Source organism: Loxodonta africana, chromosome 6 (assembly GCF_030014295.1).
Source record: "Loxodonta africana isolate mLoxAfr1 chromosome 6, mLoxAfr1.hap2, whole genome shotgun sequence".
Taxonomy (NCBI): domain Eukaryota; kingdom Metazoa; phylum Chordata; class Mammalia; order Proboscidea; family Elephantidae; genus Loxodonta; species Loxodonta africana.
In genome coordinates this window covers 84922412-84941517 of record NC_087347.1, presented here as the reverse complement: position 1 = coordinate 84941517, position 19106 = coordinate 84922412, and the positions used below count along the sequence as shown (strand labels likewise).

At 37.0% G+C, this 19106-nt stretch overlaps 1 protein-coding gene across 2 annotated transcripts in view; it reads right to left on the bottom strand.

The window, feature by feature from the left end:
* Window positions 1-19106, bottom strand: part of IFIH1 (interferon induced with helicase C domain 1) — a 78327-nt gene that overhangs the window by 14479 nt on the left and 44742 nt on the right. For both annotated transcript variants that reach the window (XM_003405827.4, XM_023542884.2), the window contains 7 exons: window positions 14598-14808; window positions 13317-13534; window positions 12024-12140; window positions 10212-10335; window positions 9199-9477; window positions 8578-8837; window positions 4479-4628 (listed from right to left, as the gene is read on the bottom strand). In XM_003405827.4, coding sequence (XP_003405875.1) covers window positions 4479-4628; window positions 8578-8837; window positions 9199-9477; window positions 10212-10335; window positions 12024-12140; window positions 13317-13534; window positions 14598-14808 — 1359 coding nt within the window. The remainder of the gene's footprint in view (window positions 1-4478; window positions 4629-8577; window positions 8838-9198; window positions 9478-10211; window positions 10336-12023; window positions 12141-13316; window positions 13535-14597; window positions 14809-19106) is intronic.

Here is a 19106-nt window from a genome sequence, read left to right as displayed (position 1 = left end):
CAAATTTGAAAACCTAGAAGAAACGGACAAATTTCTAGAACATGCTACCTACCTAAACTGACACAAATAGAGGTTGAAAATCTAAACAGACCCACAACAAAAGAAGAAATTGAAGATGTCATAAAAAAAAAAAAAAAACCCTCCAAACAACAACAACAACAACAAAAAAAACCCGGCCCAGACGGCTTCACCAGAGAACTCTACCAAATATTCAGAGAAGAATTGACACTAATTCTACTCGAACTATTCCGGTGAACAGAAAAGGAAGGGATACTACCTAATTCATTTTATGAAATCAGCATAACCCTGATACCAAAGTCATGGAAAAGATACCACAAAAAAAGACAATTACAGACCAATATCCCTCATGAATATAGATGCAAAAACTCTTGACAAAATTCTAGCCAGCAGAATAGAACAGCGTATCAAAAAAAATAATGCATTGTGATAAGGTGGGATTCATACCAGGGATGCAAGGATGGTTCAACATTAGAAAATCAACCAGTGTAATTCACCACATAAATAAAACAAAGGAAAAAAAATCACATTATCATCTCAATTGAAGCAGAAAAGACATTTGATAAAACTCAACACTTCCTTAACATGATTAAGAGTATTTATGTAAAGCCAACGGCTAACATTATTCTGAACAGAGAGATTGAAAGTATTCCCACTGAGAATGGGAATGAGACAAGGATTACCATTATCACCACCCTTATTCAATATTGTACTGGAAGTCCTAGCCAGAGAAGTAAGGCGAGAAAGGGAAATAAAGAGTATCCAAATTGGTAAGGAAAAAGTAAAACTACTCCTATTCACAGATGGCATGAAAATTCAGAGATTCCTTAAGAAAGTTACTGGAACTAACAGAAGGGTTCAGCAAAATTGTAGGGTACAAGATCAACACACAAATCAATTTGGTTCCTCTACACTAACAAGGCAAACTCTGAAAAGGAAATCAAGAAAACAATACCACTTACAATAGTTCCCAAAAGAACAAAATACCTAGGAATAAATATAACCAGGTATCTTAGTTATCTACTGCTGCTATAACAGAAATACCACAAGTCGATGGCTTTAACAAAGAGAAATTTATTTCCTCACAGTAAAGTAGACCAGAAGTCCAAATTTAGGTCATCAGCTCTAGGTGAAGGCTTTCTCTATCAACTCTAGAGGAAGGTACTTCTCATCAATCTTCCCCTGGACTAGGAGCTTCTGCACATAGGAACCCCAGGTCCAAAGGACATACTTTGCTCCTGGCACTGCTTTCTTGGTGGTATGAGGTCCCCCTGTCTCTCTGCTTGCTTCTCTCTTTTATATCCCAAGAGAAACTGGCTCAAGGCACAATCCAATCCCGTAGATTGAGTCTGCCTCATTAACACAACTGCTGCCCATCTCCCCCATTAACATCATAGAGGTTTAGATGCTGGAAAGTCCCAAGCCCATAGGTCAGGCTGAGGGTTCTCCTGACTCATGTAGCTGTAGGGGCAGATGAACCCAAGATCACCATGCCAGATGGCCTCACAAGCTGTGTAGGCTGATGAATCCCATGATTGGGAGGTAAGCTGCTAGCTCAGGTCTCACAAACCAGAGGTCAGATGATGAGCCAGGTGCAGGATCCAGAGAGAGCAAAAGCCAGCTAGCTTTGCCAGAAAGTGCACAAATATTGGATACAGTCCTCACCCCCAAGGAAACTCCCTTTCAACTGACTGGCTGCTCATAGTAATTACATCATGACATACCTGCCAAATTACATAATAACTGGCAAACCACTTAGAATCATGGCTCAGCCAAGCTGATACACAACCCTGACCATAAACACTATCCAAAATGATCTATAAATACAATGCAATCCCAATCCAAATCCCAACAACATTCTTTAACTAAATGGAAAAACTAATCTCCAAGTTTATATAGAAAGGAAACAGGCCCTGGATAGCTAAAAACAGTACTGAAGAAAAAGAACAAAGTAGGAGATGTCACACGTTCCAATCTAAGAATTTACTATACAGCCACAGTAATCAAAACACGCTGGTAGTTATATAATGACAGACACATAGACCAATGGAACTGACTTGAGAACCCAGAAGTAAATCCAACCATCGACAGGTGATCTTTGACAAAGGGTCAAAGTCCATTCGATGGAGAAGAGACAGTCTCTTTAACAAATGGTGCTGGCAAAACTGGATATCCATTTGCAGAAAAATGAAACAGGATCCATATGTCACACCGTATACAAAAGCTAACATAAAATGGATCAAAGGCCTAAATATTAAAGCAAAAACTATAAAATTCCTGGAAGATAATATAGGAATAAATGTAGGGATCATAATTTTTGGCATAAATACACTATCAAACACACCTAAAAATGCACTAATAACAGAAGATAAACTATGTAACTGGATCTGCTTAACACTTAAATACTTATGCTCACCAAAAGACTTTACTAAGAGTAAAAAGAGAACCTTCAGACTGGGAAAAAATTTTTTGGCAACAACATACCTGACAACAGTCTAATCTCTAAAATATACACAAAACTTGAGCAACTCAACAACAAAAAGACAATCAGATATAAAAACTAGGCAAAGGATATGAACAGACACTTCACACAAAGGGGATATTCAGGTGGCTAACAAACACAGTAAGAGATGCTTGTGATCATTAGCCATTAGTGAGATGCAAATCAAAACTACAGTGATACACCATCTCACCCCAGCAAAAATGGCACTGATCGAAAAAAACAGAAAACAAATGTTGGAGAGGTTGTGGGGAGATTAGAACTCTTACATACTGCTGATGGGATTGTACAATGGTAAAACCACTATGGGAAATGGTATGGTGCTTCCTCAAAAAGCTAGAACTAGAAATACCTTATGATCCAGCAAACCCACTTCTAGGTATACATCCTAGAGATATAAGAGCAATGACATGAATAGGCATTGGGAAAGGCAACACACAATATGGGGGAAGTCAGCACAACTTGACCAAGGTCAATGAAGACACTGAGAAGTACACAAGAATAAAGAACAACGACAGTAAATGCTGTAACATATACAATTTTGAAACAAAAATAATAACAAACAAAAAATATGAGTGATTAAATAGGTAGATATGTATACTATACGGGTGTGGAAAGGCATACGGGAGTACATGCACACATATATACAGGTGTATCTGTGGTCATATGTATATACATGTTTGTATGTGCTGCATATTTTTTTTTATGTGCTGCATATATATTCATATATACAATAAAGCACATGGGGGCACAGTTATGGATATTCCCTAGACATATCCGAACACTCCATGGGATTGATTTACTGGGTTTGAAGGCTCAGGACAATAGTCTCAGAGGACAAGTAGGTCAACTGGCATAACTCAGTTAATAAACATAATGCTCTCCACCCTAGTTTGATGAGTAGGCATCTGGGGTCTTAAAAGCTTGCAAGCGGCCACCTAAGACACAATTATCGGTCTCTTCCCGTCTGGACCAAACAAGAGTGAAGGAAACCAAAGACTCAAGGAAGAAATTAGTCCACAGGACTAATGGCCCACATGAACCACAGCCTCTTCTAGCTGAGACCAGGAGAACTAGATGGTGCTTGGCTACCACTATTGACTATTCTGACCAAGGACACAATAGAAGGTCCCAGTTAGAATGGGAGAAAAATGTAGAACAAAACTCAAATTCATAAAAATGACTGCACTTACTGGACTGATAAAGACTGAAGGACCCCCCAAGACTATCACTCTAAGACACCCTTTTAACCCGGAACTGAAGCCACTCCTGGAGTTCACCTTTCAGCCAAATAATAGATTGGCCTATAAAATAAACAATAACACCTGAGAAGACTGTGCTCCTTTAAGCAATCAACTGCATGAGACCAAATGATCAACATTTACCCAAGAGCAGAGAAGGCAAGGAGGGGCAGGGAAGCTGGACAGGAAATGGCAAGAGTGCTGACACACTCTGGGGATTGTAATCAATGTCACTGAACAGTTGGTGTATGAATTGTGTATGAATCTAATTTGTTGTGTAAATTTTCACCTAAAACATAGTAAGATATGCAAAAAAGAAATAGCATGGCTCCCAAAGTTTTGGGAGTGTTACTTTGTTGGACATTTATGAGATGTGATGATTCAGATTCCAAGTCCAGTTGGGGCTCACACAGTCACCCTAGAAATGAGGAGGCCTCTTTTCACCCTTACAAATGGGGCCAGTGTCATATCCCTAGTAAGTCTTAGGACACAGAAATAACAACCGAAGGAGTTATTTAAAAACAAAAAACAAAAAATCTGGTTGTCATATGAATTAAACAAGAAAAAAGGCAGTAGTGTACAACTTTTCACAACTGCTCTTTTAGCAGGAAAAAGATTTATATTTAAAACTAAAAAGGTGTTTTTTGCTCCTTGACTTAAAAGAAAGCAAGTAAAAAAAGAAAAGTAAACATCAACATATTAGAATTATCTGAATGTACCTGGACCATGGCTATTTCGTTAGTGACGAGACCATAGCGGATGACGATATTGCATTCTTTGATATCCAGACCTTCTTCTGCCACTGTGGTCGCGATAAGCAGATTTATTTTTCCAGTGCGAAATTTACTAATGACTTCTTTTTGTTCATTCTGTAGAAACATTTTAATAAATTCAATTTTGTGAGGCTAAACACATTAAAATTCTTCTAATTAGGAGGCGAAATAATAAATTGCAACTGGTCAGTGTAAATCAAAGGATTAGATCATACGCGGATTTGCTGCCATCTGTTTTTGGCATTGAGCAAAGGCACGATGGTGAGACAACATTTGATTTCCAATCTGGGATTACCACACAATAACAAAAATATTTCCATCCTCCAGTCTGGAGGTTGGAAGACCATCATTCATGCCAAGGAAATAAACTGACGGGCAACTTGGGAGGAAGAAAGGAGGGAGGCACTTTCAGCTGGGGAGACAAGATGGCAATGAAATGCTAAAACGGGCCTTTCTTTCTCCCACATTAACTTTGGAATCTTTAATAATCAAAGTCAAAGGTTAAGATGAAGTTATATTTTTACAGATTGTTGAATTTTGAGTCACAGAGAAAAATGCAAACTGAATTCCACATTTGGTCACTTTAAGAGTCATTCAAACAAGAAACAGAATATCCCTGGAAAGACACAAGAGACCAGGAAAACACTGGCTACCTCCTGGGATGGGAGCTAGAAGAAAGCAAGGAAGTGGTATGCTCTTGTACCTTACAAGTTTTGAATGAAATTTTTAAAAGATGATATTAATAAAAATAAAAGAATGGGTTATGAAAAACACAATTAAAACAAGTATCTTAAAAATATACGAATTCTGAAAGTTAATGTAAATAAAGAAATTAAAATATGCACTCTGGCCCTTGCATAGGAAGAACTGAGTGAGCATAAAAATAGCCCAGTATGGCCAGTGTACTTTTATTTTCATAAACACTCCCATCAAAGCTGTTGGCCCAACCAGCCTTTGGTACACATCCACCCTATTTTTGGCCCTCATATATTAAACAAAAATAAACATACCGGACTGACAATGAGCTTTTCCAACTCCTGCCCTTTCTTCTCAGAAGCAGCATGAGTTTGTACTGGACTCCTAACTGCTAGCGTAACCCTGCCGTAAGGCTCCTCTGGAGTCTTCCCTGATCATGTCACTCTCCTGCCCTCACTTCCACTGAGAAAAACTTGCAAGGCCTTGGATTTTGGCAGATGTCAGTGCCTTAATTCAAAGGAGTAACTCTAATAATGAAAATTCCAGACACAGTGTCAGGCCTTTAAATTACATCAAGTAGATACCTAACTCCTCCCCTAATTTGTAAATCCACTTCAGTTTACATGGTGGGAGTGTGGAGAGTGAGGAAAGGAATGTGCTCTATAGTTCGCCATGCAGGCCCCCAAGTTTGAAATGGGTAAGAACAAATGGGAGCTTGGAAACATACTTTTCATTTGTACCCCGCCTTTTTGCCAAGAGGATCTGAGGTCACATACAACACTAAAGCTAATATAATAGAACTTGAAAAATAGGACCAGAAGATAAAGAGTGTAGGTGTATTACTTGTAAGGATTAATACAGTTGCTTTGAGACTGAACTTCAGTTTTACCTGTGAGCTTCCTAGAAGCCAGGACAAAAAGGCAAATATTATTTAAACTACTCATCCAAAAGGAGGACACAAACTCATTATCGAAAGAAGATAATGCTTTCACTGGTACTAAATTGAGTCACAAACACTAAAACAGATTTAATTTCCTCCAAGAGCAGATTAAAAAAAAAAAAAGCAAAATCATAATATTAAAACCAACCAAACAAAAAAATTTCCCTGCTATCTTGTTGATTTTGAGTCATAAATGTGATTTTTTAAGAGGCAACAATAATATGACACAGGTTCATGGTAGCTAGTGGTCTAATTTGATTGCAGTTTAAGACTTAACAATCTTAGGGAGTATTGGGGTTGAATATTCCCTAGATTTTTATTCATTTTTCAGTAAATATTTATGGAGTTCCTACACATGTCTTTATGGAGTACCTATTCGTGTTACTAGGAGTTGAGATATGGCAGTAAAATGAAACCAAGTTTCACACCTCATGTAGTTTATTTTCTAGTGGTGTGCAAGAGGAGCCCTGATGGCACAGTGGTGAAAAGCTCAGCTGCTAACAAAAGGGTTGGTGGTTCAAACCCACCAGTAGCTCTGTTGGAGGGTTGCTATGAGTTAGAGTTGATTCAACAGCAATGCGTTTGGTCTTTTTTTGGGGGGTGCGAAACAAGTAAACATGTAATTTTTTCAGGTGACAGTAAGTACTAAGGAGAAAGCAGGATGAGGGAGACAGAGAGTGGTGGGAGAGAGTGGCTGGTCTGCTAGTCTACAGAAGGTGGTCAGGGAAGGACTCTGAGGAGGTGACAGTTGAGCAGGGTCTTAAAATGAAGGACCAAGGCTATTTTATATATATATATATATACATATATATATATATATACATATATATATATACACACACACACATACATGTATATATACACATACATATATATACACACAGCTGTGATACGTATGTGTGTGTATGTATATATATGCACACATATATATAAAATGTTGCTAGTTGCTTTTGAGTCATTCCAGCTTATGATGACCCCATGTGTGCAGAGCAGAGCTGCTCCATAGGGTTGTCAAGGCAATGACCTTTCAGAAGGTCTCTCTTCCAAGGTGCCTCTGGACAGGTTTTGAACCGCCAACCTTTCAGCTAATAGTGGAGCATTTAACCATTTGTGCCACCCAGGGATATATATACATATATGTGTGCGTGTGTGTACTCACTGCCGACCTTTCGGTTAGCAGTTGAGCGCTTTGAACCACTCCACCACCCACCAGCCGCTCCATGGGAGAAAGATGTCGCAGTCTGCTTCTGTAAAGATTTACAGCCTTGGAAACCCTATGGGGCAGTTCTACTCTGTCGTATCGGGTCACCATGAGTGGGAATTGACTCAATGGCAGTGGGTGAATATGCTTTTATAAATTAAAAACAGGATAAAGCAAGCCCTGCTCTTCTCTCTAGTTCAGCCTACAATCTGAAAAGAAGAAACATGCAAATAATAACAAGAAGTGCAGTATCTCATAAATTCTAAGATGAATTTTTTTTTCACATTTCGACCATCCTGGATATTGAGATATGTCTTATAAACTACAATCTCTTTGTGAAATATAGATTTAGATGACATTACTGTGGCATAGGCAGAAATTCAAATCCTGTTGGCCTGAATGATGGTGAACATAACAGACCTACTCCACACACGTGGGTCCCATGAGTCGGAATCCATTCGAGAGCAACTAACAACAACATCATAATGTACAGAGTTTTTTTGGGGGGGGTTCTAATTTTCCCACTTGATAAATATTTCTCCATTTTGTTACTAAAATGTTGAGCACTTTTTTTTTTTTGCAAGAAAAATTTAGAAATTACAAAAGAAATTTAGAAAGTTCATCTAAGTATGTGAAAAAAAATGACTCCTAGGTCAGTGCTTGGCTTATCAAATGCCACAAATTAGATTGTTACTAAATTCAAATTTTATGTCAAGAACAAGGATTTTATTCTATAATAATTATTTGTAGGGTGGTTAGAGAACTGATAAAGCTAACTGATGAAGGATAATAATAAAAACCCATCTATCAATTTATTGTATTATGGTGGTTTGCATGTTGCTATGATGCTGGAAGCTATACCAACAATATTTCAGATAGTGGACAGGTTTCAGCAGAACTTCCAGACAAATATGGAATAGGAAGAAAGGCCTGGTGAACTACTTAAAAAAAAATTAGCCAATGCAAATCTTATAGATTATAACAGCACATTGTCCAATGTAGTGCTGGAAGATGAGCTTCCTAGGCTGGAAGACACTCAAAATACAACTGGGAAAGAGCTACCTCAACAATGGACTCCAATATATCAGTTATGAAGATGGCATAGGACTTGGTAACATTTTGTTCTGTTGTAAGGTCACTGTGAGTTGGAGCCAACCCAATAGTAACTAACAACAGTGTAAAAAAAAATTCCAAAAGGATGTTCATACCTGTGTCATGTGCGTGAACTCGCTGCTGTGTCCAGCTCCAATTAGGTGGTGGGCTTTGACTCCGACTTCTGCAAATTTGTCGTTTTCAGTGATCCACTGGGAAAGGGCAAATGCACTCTGTCGTGTTTTTGTAAAAATGATTCCCCTGGCTGATCCCTCAGTCCTAGTATATTGTTCCATTATGGTGTTTCTTAATTTCTCCAGTTTTTCATTTTCATGTTGTGGGTTTTCAGCCAACTTTTTCAATATTCTCCTGTTGTCTTCAAGAAACAATTAATCAAAATTAGCAAAATATACAAATAATTACACTACAGTATCTGTTTAATGATGCACTGAAATTTGCTCAATGACAATTACGCATTGTCTAATAATCAGGCTGGTTTAATAAATAAATTCACTGCAATCATCTTGACAATAAGACTGTATGACCAAATGATCAATTGTAATCATATAACTCATGGCTAATCTGGTCACATCTGTTAGAAACAGCCCCAGTGTGAGTGAAATTTCTTCTTTCAAAATGATATTTTAACAGGCCCTTTGGGGAGCTTATAAGTAGCAGCTTCACGCCAAAGAGATAAACACATGAGATCAAGCGATAAATGGTACATTGATTCTTACCAAAAAATAAAGTCATAAGAAATCTATCTGTCCCATGCAGTTTCAAAGGCTTCTTTTCAGCATCTTCATCTTTGCCACCATCATCATCACCACTGTCACCACTCTCATCACTATCATCTTCTAGGACTGCAAACTTCTTGTCTTTCTCGTCATTATAGAAAGTTTCAAGATGATTATATGCGTCGATCATTCGGATTGTGTCATTAATTTGTAGGGCCTCATTGTACTTTCTCAAATGCTCTGCACAAACACGGTCTTTGCGATTTCCTTCTCTTGCAGCTACAAAAGAATATATTATGTATAGTGAGATAATAAGTGCAGACAACCCCTAAATTATGTTGTGGACAAGAATATGTTTATAATAAAAAACAAAACAAACAAAAAAACCAGTTGCCATCAAGTTGATTCCAACTCATGGCAACCCCGTGTGTTACAGTGTAGAATGACGTTTCGTAGGGTTTTCAGTGGCTTTTGGAAGTAGATCGAAAGGTTTTTCTTCCAAGGTGTCTCTGAGTGGATTCGAACCACTAAACCTTTTGGTTAGCAGCTGAGCACTTCACCATTTGTGCAATGTTTGTAACACTGTCTCTAAAATCTCCACCTTGATTTTGAAATGGGCAAGTTAAGGCTAAAAATGTACCGTGAGAACTAAGAGGAGGCAAGCTGTCCAATTCCTAGACTTGCTGTCTGAGCTCTGCATCAACAAAAACACATACTTTATCCACGCTGACTCAGAGGAATGACATGAAAAACATATTAGGGGAGTTTGCCTTTGGAGACATAGCTATTAATATTTATCTTAGCATTTTAAACATGCAATAAGTCAAAGACTGAAGATAAAGAGAAATGGATGGATTGGTGTCCCTTTTCTTAGATAAGGAATTACAGCATGTTTATCTTTGTACTATTTAGAACACAGATATTCCATTTGCTTTCAATCTGGTTGACATAATCATCTGAAATCTTGGCACAAACGTGGACTAAAATAAGTGTTGGGTCAAAATCCAAATTACCTTTTTTTTCCGTTTGAATGGCCCATTGTTCATAGGGTTGGGTTCCAAAATCTGACATTGGATTCATTTGGCAAAAAGTTTGAATCTTTGTCATTATTTCTAAAAGTTTCTCTTTAAATGGGTCCTAAAAATAAATTACATACTTATTCTTACATATTTATATTGTTAAAGGAAAAAAAATTATCTTTTAAAACATAGTTTATAATAATTTGATTCAGACTATTTGTCTAGATAAAAATAAAAAATAATCTTTGATAACCTCTTTGTACCTTTATTTTTTGTCCAGCTTCTCCTTTACCTCCACTCTCAATCCACACCCACACCAATACCATGTATCCCTGCTGGAATTTCCAATTTAAAAGTTTCAAAAAGTAAAGTTAATGAATGATATAAACCTTGAATATTAAAGATAATTTGAAAAACATATTAATGTCACAATTACTTGGAAAAGGCTACAATCTGATTTAAGAAATACTCTTTGAAGCACTGGCTTCAGTATTATTTTGACTAAAATAAAAAATTGACAGGTGGAGTTTTGAACAAAGTCAGATACAAAAGAGTACATACTGTATGATTCCATTTATATAAAGTTCAAACTTATCCTTGGTGTTAGAAGTCAGGATAGTGGTCCCCTTTAAGGGTGGTGACTGTAAGGGGTCAGCAAGGGCTTCTGGGGTGCTAGCAATGTCCTATCTCTTGATCTGCATTTTGGTTATACAAGTGTTTTCAGTTTATGAAAAGTCAATGATCTATATACTCATGACTTCGCATTTTTCTTCATGAATGCTATACTTCAATAAATCATTTACTAAAAAATTAAGTACATTAAAGAGTAGGATGGCAAATTGTTTTTAAAAAATATCCTGAAAATGTTGGGTTCTTTTCATGATTATGAATAGAAATATACATTTAAACTAACCGCCTAAATGTTTAAATGTATGTTTCTAACATGAAGTAAAGAAAAATAAAGTGTATTCAAATCTGCTAGTACAGCTGGAATAGATAATACTCTTTTTCCAAATTTCAAAAAAAAAAAAATCATCTATGGAGGTTGGTCACTAACAGTGGGTTAGTGCCTCTTATATATCCAGCATAATAATATCTATGGCATATATGTGATATCATTTAATCCTAACATCCTGATGAGGTAGATTTCAATAATTAAAGTTATTATCAAGTATATACAGCTAAAACTGATCATGCTTTTACAATTTTACAAAAGAAAAATAATGACAAAATGTACTAGTCATAATGTCCAAATTGACTCTCAGTTGGTGTTTACACTCCGTGAAAATATTCATTGCAAAAGCACCATTAAAGTAAATGTTTCATTTCTTTACCATGTCAGTGTTTTCCTTAGAAAGTAAATATGCAAATATGCAAATTAGGCAGGATTCTCATTAACATTGCCAACTATAATCTGGTAGCATCAAAATGTTTCTGATTTTGGTAGTGTGTTATGTCAGAAAAGCAATCTTGGAATTTACAAAGAAAAGTGAAAAAGTAGAAAAGGGTAAAAAGAACTATGATAGTTTAGCTGTGCAAGCCTTGTACCCCTCCATGGCTCATATGTAGTCAAATAGTCACTGAGCTACTATATGCTTCACATGAGCTACAAAACTAAAACGAGGATGGAGAAAATACACAGCAGCGCTTTGCTGCCTAACAGCAAAAGAAAAGAATAAAACTCTAACTTTCTTGCTAAAATTTTATAATAATGTTTTTCAGATGGTCAGTATAAAATAGGCTTTGTCATTTTTTAATTTAGTATGGCATCACCAATCAAATAAATATAAAATGTTAAGTACATACTTCTCTGGTGTCATCTGCAATTGCAAACTTCTTGCAAGGCTCCTTTATGTGTTCCCTGAGTTCACCAACATTTTCTTTCACAGTTTTAATGGTAGATGCATCAAGATTGGCACATATCTAGAAAAAAAGATATTTTTCAATATTCAAATAATTACTTTTACAGTTCAACTGATTCAACATAGAATTCTTTTTCAGGTGAGAAATATGTAGCATTATTTGCTAAATACAGCATTTTACTATTGTTTTTCTGTGGACCTGTGTAACCAATAACGTTTTTATTATTAGGAGGGCTTCTAAATCAAATTGGTGGGTAATTCTGAAAAGAAGGACATTTATTTTTCATTTCTGAAATTCCTTTTTCATCTAGAAAATCCAACACGAATATAGCAAGAATATAGCAACTTGCAGTGACAGGTAGAGAATAAAATATATTCTTATGATATCATCTTATAATATGCTTATCCTAAGATAACCATATATCACTCATATTAAAGGTCATCTTGACACCCATGGATCATACTGCCACCCTGTTCTACATACAAAGAAGGCAGTGCAAAGCTGGGAGCAGCAAATGCCCGTGTGGCTGGCTCTAGACTGAAGCTAGTCCTTAATTCTAGTAATAAGTTTTATCTTGGAGCCAACAATCAAGAATCTGAATGCAGTGTCTATTCTACATGACTGTTACTGAGTTCAGCTGAAAGGAAGAGACTGAAAATACAAAGGCAATTGCCTTGGTGCTGGCATTTTTCTCAGTTACTCTGAATCCATTTAACACTTGAGACCAACAGCAGCACTTTATCTGGTATCACCATTTGGGGGCAGCTGAAAAGTAATACATCTTTAGTAAAGATCCTGATAGCTCCATTTTCCAGTTAATTTGATTTACCCAGAATCTGAGGGTCCCTTAGAACAGCAAAGACAGTAAAAAACTCCTAATTTTGAAATGGAATAACATTTATCATGTATGAAAAGTAGAAAATCTCACAGTTCATGCATATTTCTATACCAAATAGATGATTAAGTTTAACTATAAGAATAGATGTTGAAAAGAAGGCATTTCATTTTTGTGACATTGTTCTATGTCATAGTTATTTATTGAAGCATATTATAATTTTGTAGAAGATTAAATATATATACTTTAGTTAGAGCAAATAGATTTCACTTAATTGATAATCACGGAATACTTTCTTTCTATATACTCCCTGGCACCTGGATGCAACTTTAATGAAAAACCCAAGAAGCACTGGTATTCGTTTTAGCTTTGTTTTTATTGGTTATACCTAAAGTACTTACTTTTAAAATGTGTTCGTCAGCTTTGGCTTGTTTTCTGGCCCCTCCAACACCAGGTGAAGCAGTTAATCCTAGTATCTGAGGTAGAGGAATGACTGGTTTGTTTTGTTTTTTGAGTCTATTATTTTTCAACTTCTGTTCCAAATAGCGCCTCATGATGTTATTATAGACTGCTTCTTTGTTGGTGTGATGGCATTCATCAATGACGATGAGGGAAAAGTCTTAAAAGAAAATCCAGATGGTTCATTTGTCCATACCAGCAAACTACAATGAAAGAAGTATCTTTAACCCAGTAAACTGAGCTGGGATTTTTCTTGGGTCAGATACCGCCACAGCTCTCTGTCACTTTTCAGGAGGAAAATGCAACTAGGAACTTGCATATACAGAAGTTCATAAATATTAATAATAAAAATGTCCCTGTTAGATACCACCCCTGATTAATAGATGAATTTCAAACATCATATAGAGCTAAGAAGTATTATGGGGTGGAATTCAAACCCTGGCTTATTTCCAAAAACTCTCAGGATTTTACTTTTGTTCTTTAATAAGTTATTTTTTAAGTTGGTAGGTACTGCAGCCCTGGTTGCATACTGGTTAAGAGCTATGGCTGTTAACCAAAAGGTTAGCAGTTTGAATCCACTAGCCACTCCTTAGAAACCCTATGGAGCAGTTCTACTCTGCCCTATGGGGTCGCTATGAGTAGGAACAGAATCAACAGCGACGAGTTTATGTTTTGATTTTATTCCTTCAAATGAAAGCCACACTATTTAAAGATGGATAATTCTGCCTTGTTTTAACATTGCATTTAATTATTATAACTATTTTTACTTTCTTTCCTACAACCTTCCTCCCTTCTCTTCCCATCCCCCATAAAATAGAAAGAATATTATTTTTATTCTATAGAGAAGGAAGATCTAACAAGATCCAACAGAACAAACCAGGAATTTTTCAGTACCTAGAAATAAAAAGTAAATTGAAGTCCAATGTCTGACTGATTTAATAATGCTATCTTATAGGGCCAACTTATTACAATCGACTCAACAGCAACAGGTTTGTTTTTTGGTTTAGATAGAATAAAATGTTCTAATTAAAAACTTATTATCGATTTTTTAGTTTGTTTGTTTCCTCTAAGGAATAGAACAAGGGTTTTAAAGAGCAATGAAAGACAATCTAAAGTAAGATTTATTTTTTCTTTTTATCAATATCTTTTACATTATTTACCACAGCCCTTATTCCTATCATTAATACTACTGTTCTTTTTATAAAAAGAAATATTCAACCAACCTGACAACTGGACACCAGCATCTTCTCCTTTTTCTGAATTTAAAAGGGAGTTTTCAAGAATTTGAGCTGTGCTGATAATAACATCGCAGGATTTGACAACTTCTGGAAATGATATTTTCAGTTGAGTATCACCACTTAATCCCATAGTACGATACCATTTCTTCAAAAATGGTTTGAACTCTTTGCGGAATAGTTGTTCAACTAAAGGTACCTTAAAAAAAAAAAAAAAGTCCAGATTAAAAAAAAAGAACAGTCAAAGGAAAACGAGCATTGCTCAAAGGCCTACCATGTGCCAACCACTAACGGAGGTGTTTACATTATCAGTTCATTAGGCATAACAACCTATCAGTTCATTAATTTATCTGTCAATAAACATTTATAGAATACCTGTTAGGCATCAGACATTTTGTCTGTGATACAAAGATATTTAAAATATGTTCGACAACCTTGAGGAACTCAGTCTAGCTGGGCACATACACCAACGTAAAATAAAACAGCAAATTATTACAACACGGGGCAGTAATTCCTCCTTAGGAACATATACAAAGTGACAGCAAAGAGGAAGAAGCAACTAATTGCTCCAAAGAAGGATTTATAAAGACTTATAATCTAGTAGAGTCCCTGGGTGGTACAGTTAATTCTCTCAGCTGCTAACTGAAAGGTGGGCTCTTTGGGTCCATCCAGAGGCACCTCAGAAGACTTCCTTCTGAAAAATCAGCCACTGAAGACCTTATGGAGCACACTTCTACTCTGACACATGAGTCGGAATAAACTCGACAGCGACTGATTTTGTTTTTATAATTTAGAAAACAATGACTCAGTGAAAAGATAAGTTGAAACGAAGGATGGATAAGAAATAAATTTTGAATTTGTTGAGCAGGATCAGGCTATAAAGGGCTAGGAACACCAAGCAAAGTATTTTAAATTTAATTTAATATTTTACAGGAAGCCTTAGGAGTTGTGTTGTAGAGTGATATATTCCTTTTGTTTGTTTTGGGATCAGGCCAAAGGAAGGACTGGAGGAAGCAAGAAACTAAGAGTGAGGAGTTGAGGCACTGACTAGGGGATGAATATGAATAAACTGCTGGAATAGCTTTGGTGTTCGGGACAAAAAAATCCCAACAACAACAAATAGGCTTGGCAAGAGGAGTAGAAGTTTTGATCCATTTCACCTGTATGTGGCAGTGTCTGCTGAAGGCGGCTAGGGTGATACCTCGATATTACACATTACCAGAATACCTGCTGGGTTAGGGGAAAGAAAGAGCCGGACCAACTTGAAGGTCACGTCCTAGGAACACTAGTACAATGAAAGCCAGGCATGTATAGTGTGGCAAATAGAGTTGGCAGGAAAAGTTTCAAGGGAAAGCATCAAAGAATACTCATTATGTTCCTGATACTGTGATCATTATCAGTGGTTACCTTTCCACTGGTCTGCAGGGTATGTGCTTTACATCTTTTATAAGGTTGTTAGTTGCTGTTCAATCAATTCAGACTCATGACGACCTCATGCATGTAGAGTAGAATTGTGCTCCACAGGGTTTTCAAGTCTGTGATCTTTTAGAAGCAGATCACCATGCCTGTCTTCCCAGGCCCCTCTGGGTGGGTTCAAATTGCCAACCTTTCGGCTAGTAGTTGGTTGCTTAACTGTTTGCACCAACCAGGGACGCCTTTACTTAAGGTAAACTCTGATTAGGTGTCAAAAAAAGGACTGGCTGGTCTTGCTCGGTAAGGAAATAGTGTATGAAGAACATTGCTATGCATTATTGGTTAGTAGAAACGATGAAGGCTTTTAAGAGTGAATGGAGAAGGAGTGCTAAAAGCGAATCAACAAATTCCAAGGAAGCAAAGTGGACTTAAGTAACCAAGATTGGTGAAAGAAAGAATAAAATACAGGCTAAAAAGAATAAGTAGAGAAACTTTCACTTAGTGTTTTTCCAAGTGAGGCCTATGATCTACTTGCCACAAAATCACTTGAGAGACTTGAAAAATGCAGACTCCTGGGCCCCACCCAAGAAATACTCAATCTAGGGACAAACTCTGGGGACAGAGCCCTGAAACCTGCACTTTTATGAAGTGTCCCACGTTACATTTAAGCCCTTTGAAATTTGAGAACCACAGCTCTTCTCCTTCTTCTACAAACTCTTTCCTGGTTAACTCTTCTAGAAATATTCTTTTTGTTCCACTTATATAAGACAGAGGGTATAATCTGAGAAAGAAGTCATAAAGAAAGATTCTGAGGAAAAGAGTAGAAATTGAATTTAGTGAGAAAAGGTAGTATGATTCAGAGGAAGGAAAATCAGCCTCTGAAAACAGCTACTCCAGCCACTTGCTCTTTGTGTGACCTTCTAGTTATTTAATCTCTGCTCATCTCAATTCTACATTAACAAAATGAGAATATTGTTAACCTACATAATAGGGTTGTTATGCAAGTTATAAGAAATAGAGCCTGGCATATTTCCAGTACTCAGAAAACTTCCCTGATAGTTCACCTATGTTTTTATTCTGGCAGTAGAGTATGATGGAAAGAGAAGACCCGGTGCGGTTAGAAGATAAGGGTTCAAGTCTCTCAGCTCTGCTGTCTCTTGGCTGCATTACCCCTGACAGCCAATTCAAGTCTCAAAGCCTCAGTTTCCTGATGGGTAAAATGGGGATAATAATAATGGCCCCCTCTTGGGCATGTGATACAGTGACGTGAATTTCTGCCCATAAAGGGTGAGTCAATATCTTCCAAAGATGCCACATCCTCTAATCTACAGAACAAAAACAAGTTGTCACAGAAGGTAACAGGTGTTGGAAATCCTGACACTCACTGGGGGTGGTGTTGACTTCCTATTGAAGGACACAGAGAAAGCCATATGCAAGCCTGACATGGCTAATTGGGAGGTGTGTGGTCCTTTTGGAGCCTTTTCCTGAGATGTGACAGAATGCCTGCCAAGACTAATCAAACCCAACTGCTACCCACTTCTGCTGAATCATATGGGGCTGCATTTCAGCATCTGAAGGAACCTGGGATTTATCTCTTGTGATGTTGAAGCCCTAGATAGGAAATGAAGGTCTGGGAACACAGGTGGTGTTTTCATTTCTCCTTGCATTTGACGGCTATATCTATGGAAAGGAGGGAGGAAAGGAGATGAAAGTAAATGGCGTTGGGGAATGGGATTTGCCTCTTCGAGATCACGAGTTACAATATCTTGCTTCTGGGCCAAATACAGAACAAAGGTTATGTTGACTTTCTGGGCCAGAGATTTTTCGACTCAATTGAAAAGAATTAAAGCTGAAATTCGTTTAAAATAAAAATAAATGGGATAGTAGTATAAAAAACAATTATGACATAGACGGAAGAACTAGTGGATCATCTCCAGTAATTCTGAAGAGAAAAACAATAGAGAAGTGATCAGGAATTAGACTTACGTCCTCAAGCTTCCACACAACATTGAAATGGATATGAACAATTAACAAGGGTAAATTAACATTTAAAATGTCTGTAAAAGTGGATTCATAAAAATCACCTAGATCTGATAGGACAGAAGGTTCATGACTAGAATATAGCTTGGGGAGGAGAGGGAGTTGGGGGGAAAAGAAAAGAAGAAAGTGTATTAGACACATATAAAAACATGACAGCATGAATGATCAAAAATACGAATGATAAAAAGAACTAAATATAAGTATATGCATTTAGGCTCAAAAATTAAATGCACAAATACAGGTTAGGAAAGTTCTACCTTAATACGTTTTCAAATTAAAAGGCGCCAAGGCTTTTAGGTTCACAGCAAGCTCCAGTTGAGGCCATGGGATGGCAGCGCTAGTGCCACGGGCAAATCCAGTTGTGGGCTGAGTGTCACAGCTCATTCTCCTATACTCTACACAGGGCCAGACCATGTCTACAGTGTTTTGTCTGGCTCTGGACACCATATCGTAAGTGGGTCTTAGATAAATGTCCAGAAGAGTGTAAGTACTCAGCATGATGAAAGACCTGGAAACCATGCAATACGAAGAATATGAAGCACAAAAGAAAAATAACTTAGGAGCGACATGACGCTGCCTTCTCCATATGAAAGGCTGTCGTACAAGACAACTAAGACTGACTCTGTATAGTCACAGAAGAAAGAACTATAATCAATGGGTGGGAATTCCAGAGAATGGGTGGGAATTCCAGAGAATGGGTGGGAATTCCAGAGAATGGGTGGGAATTCCAGAGAAAGAGATTTGGATGAATAAATGTAGAGCTTTTAATAGTGCTAGTTGAGAATGAAATACCTCTTTGTTTTTAAACCAAATTATATTCTGGATAAAGAGGACTCTGCTGCTTTTGACTTATGGGTCAACAGACAAAGAGACTATAAAAGACAGTAAGTGAATGTCTGATTCCAGATTCCAGTGATATTTTGGGAACATTCACGTTCATATGTAATGATAACATAAATTAGTACCAGTTAACCTTAAAGAATATTTGGGTAAATATACTCTTCAGACCTGAGTTACAGTCATTTGATTTACCATTCTGATTTT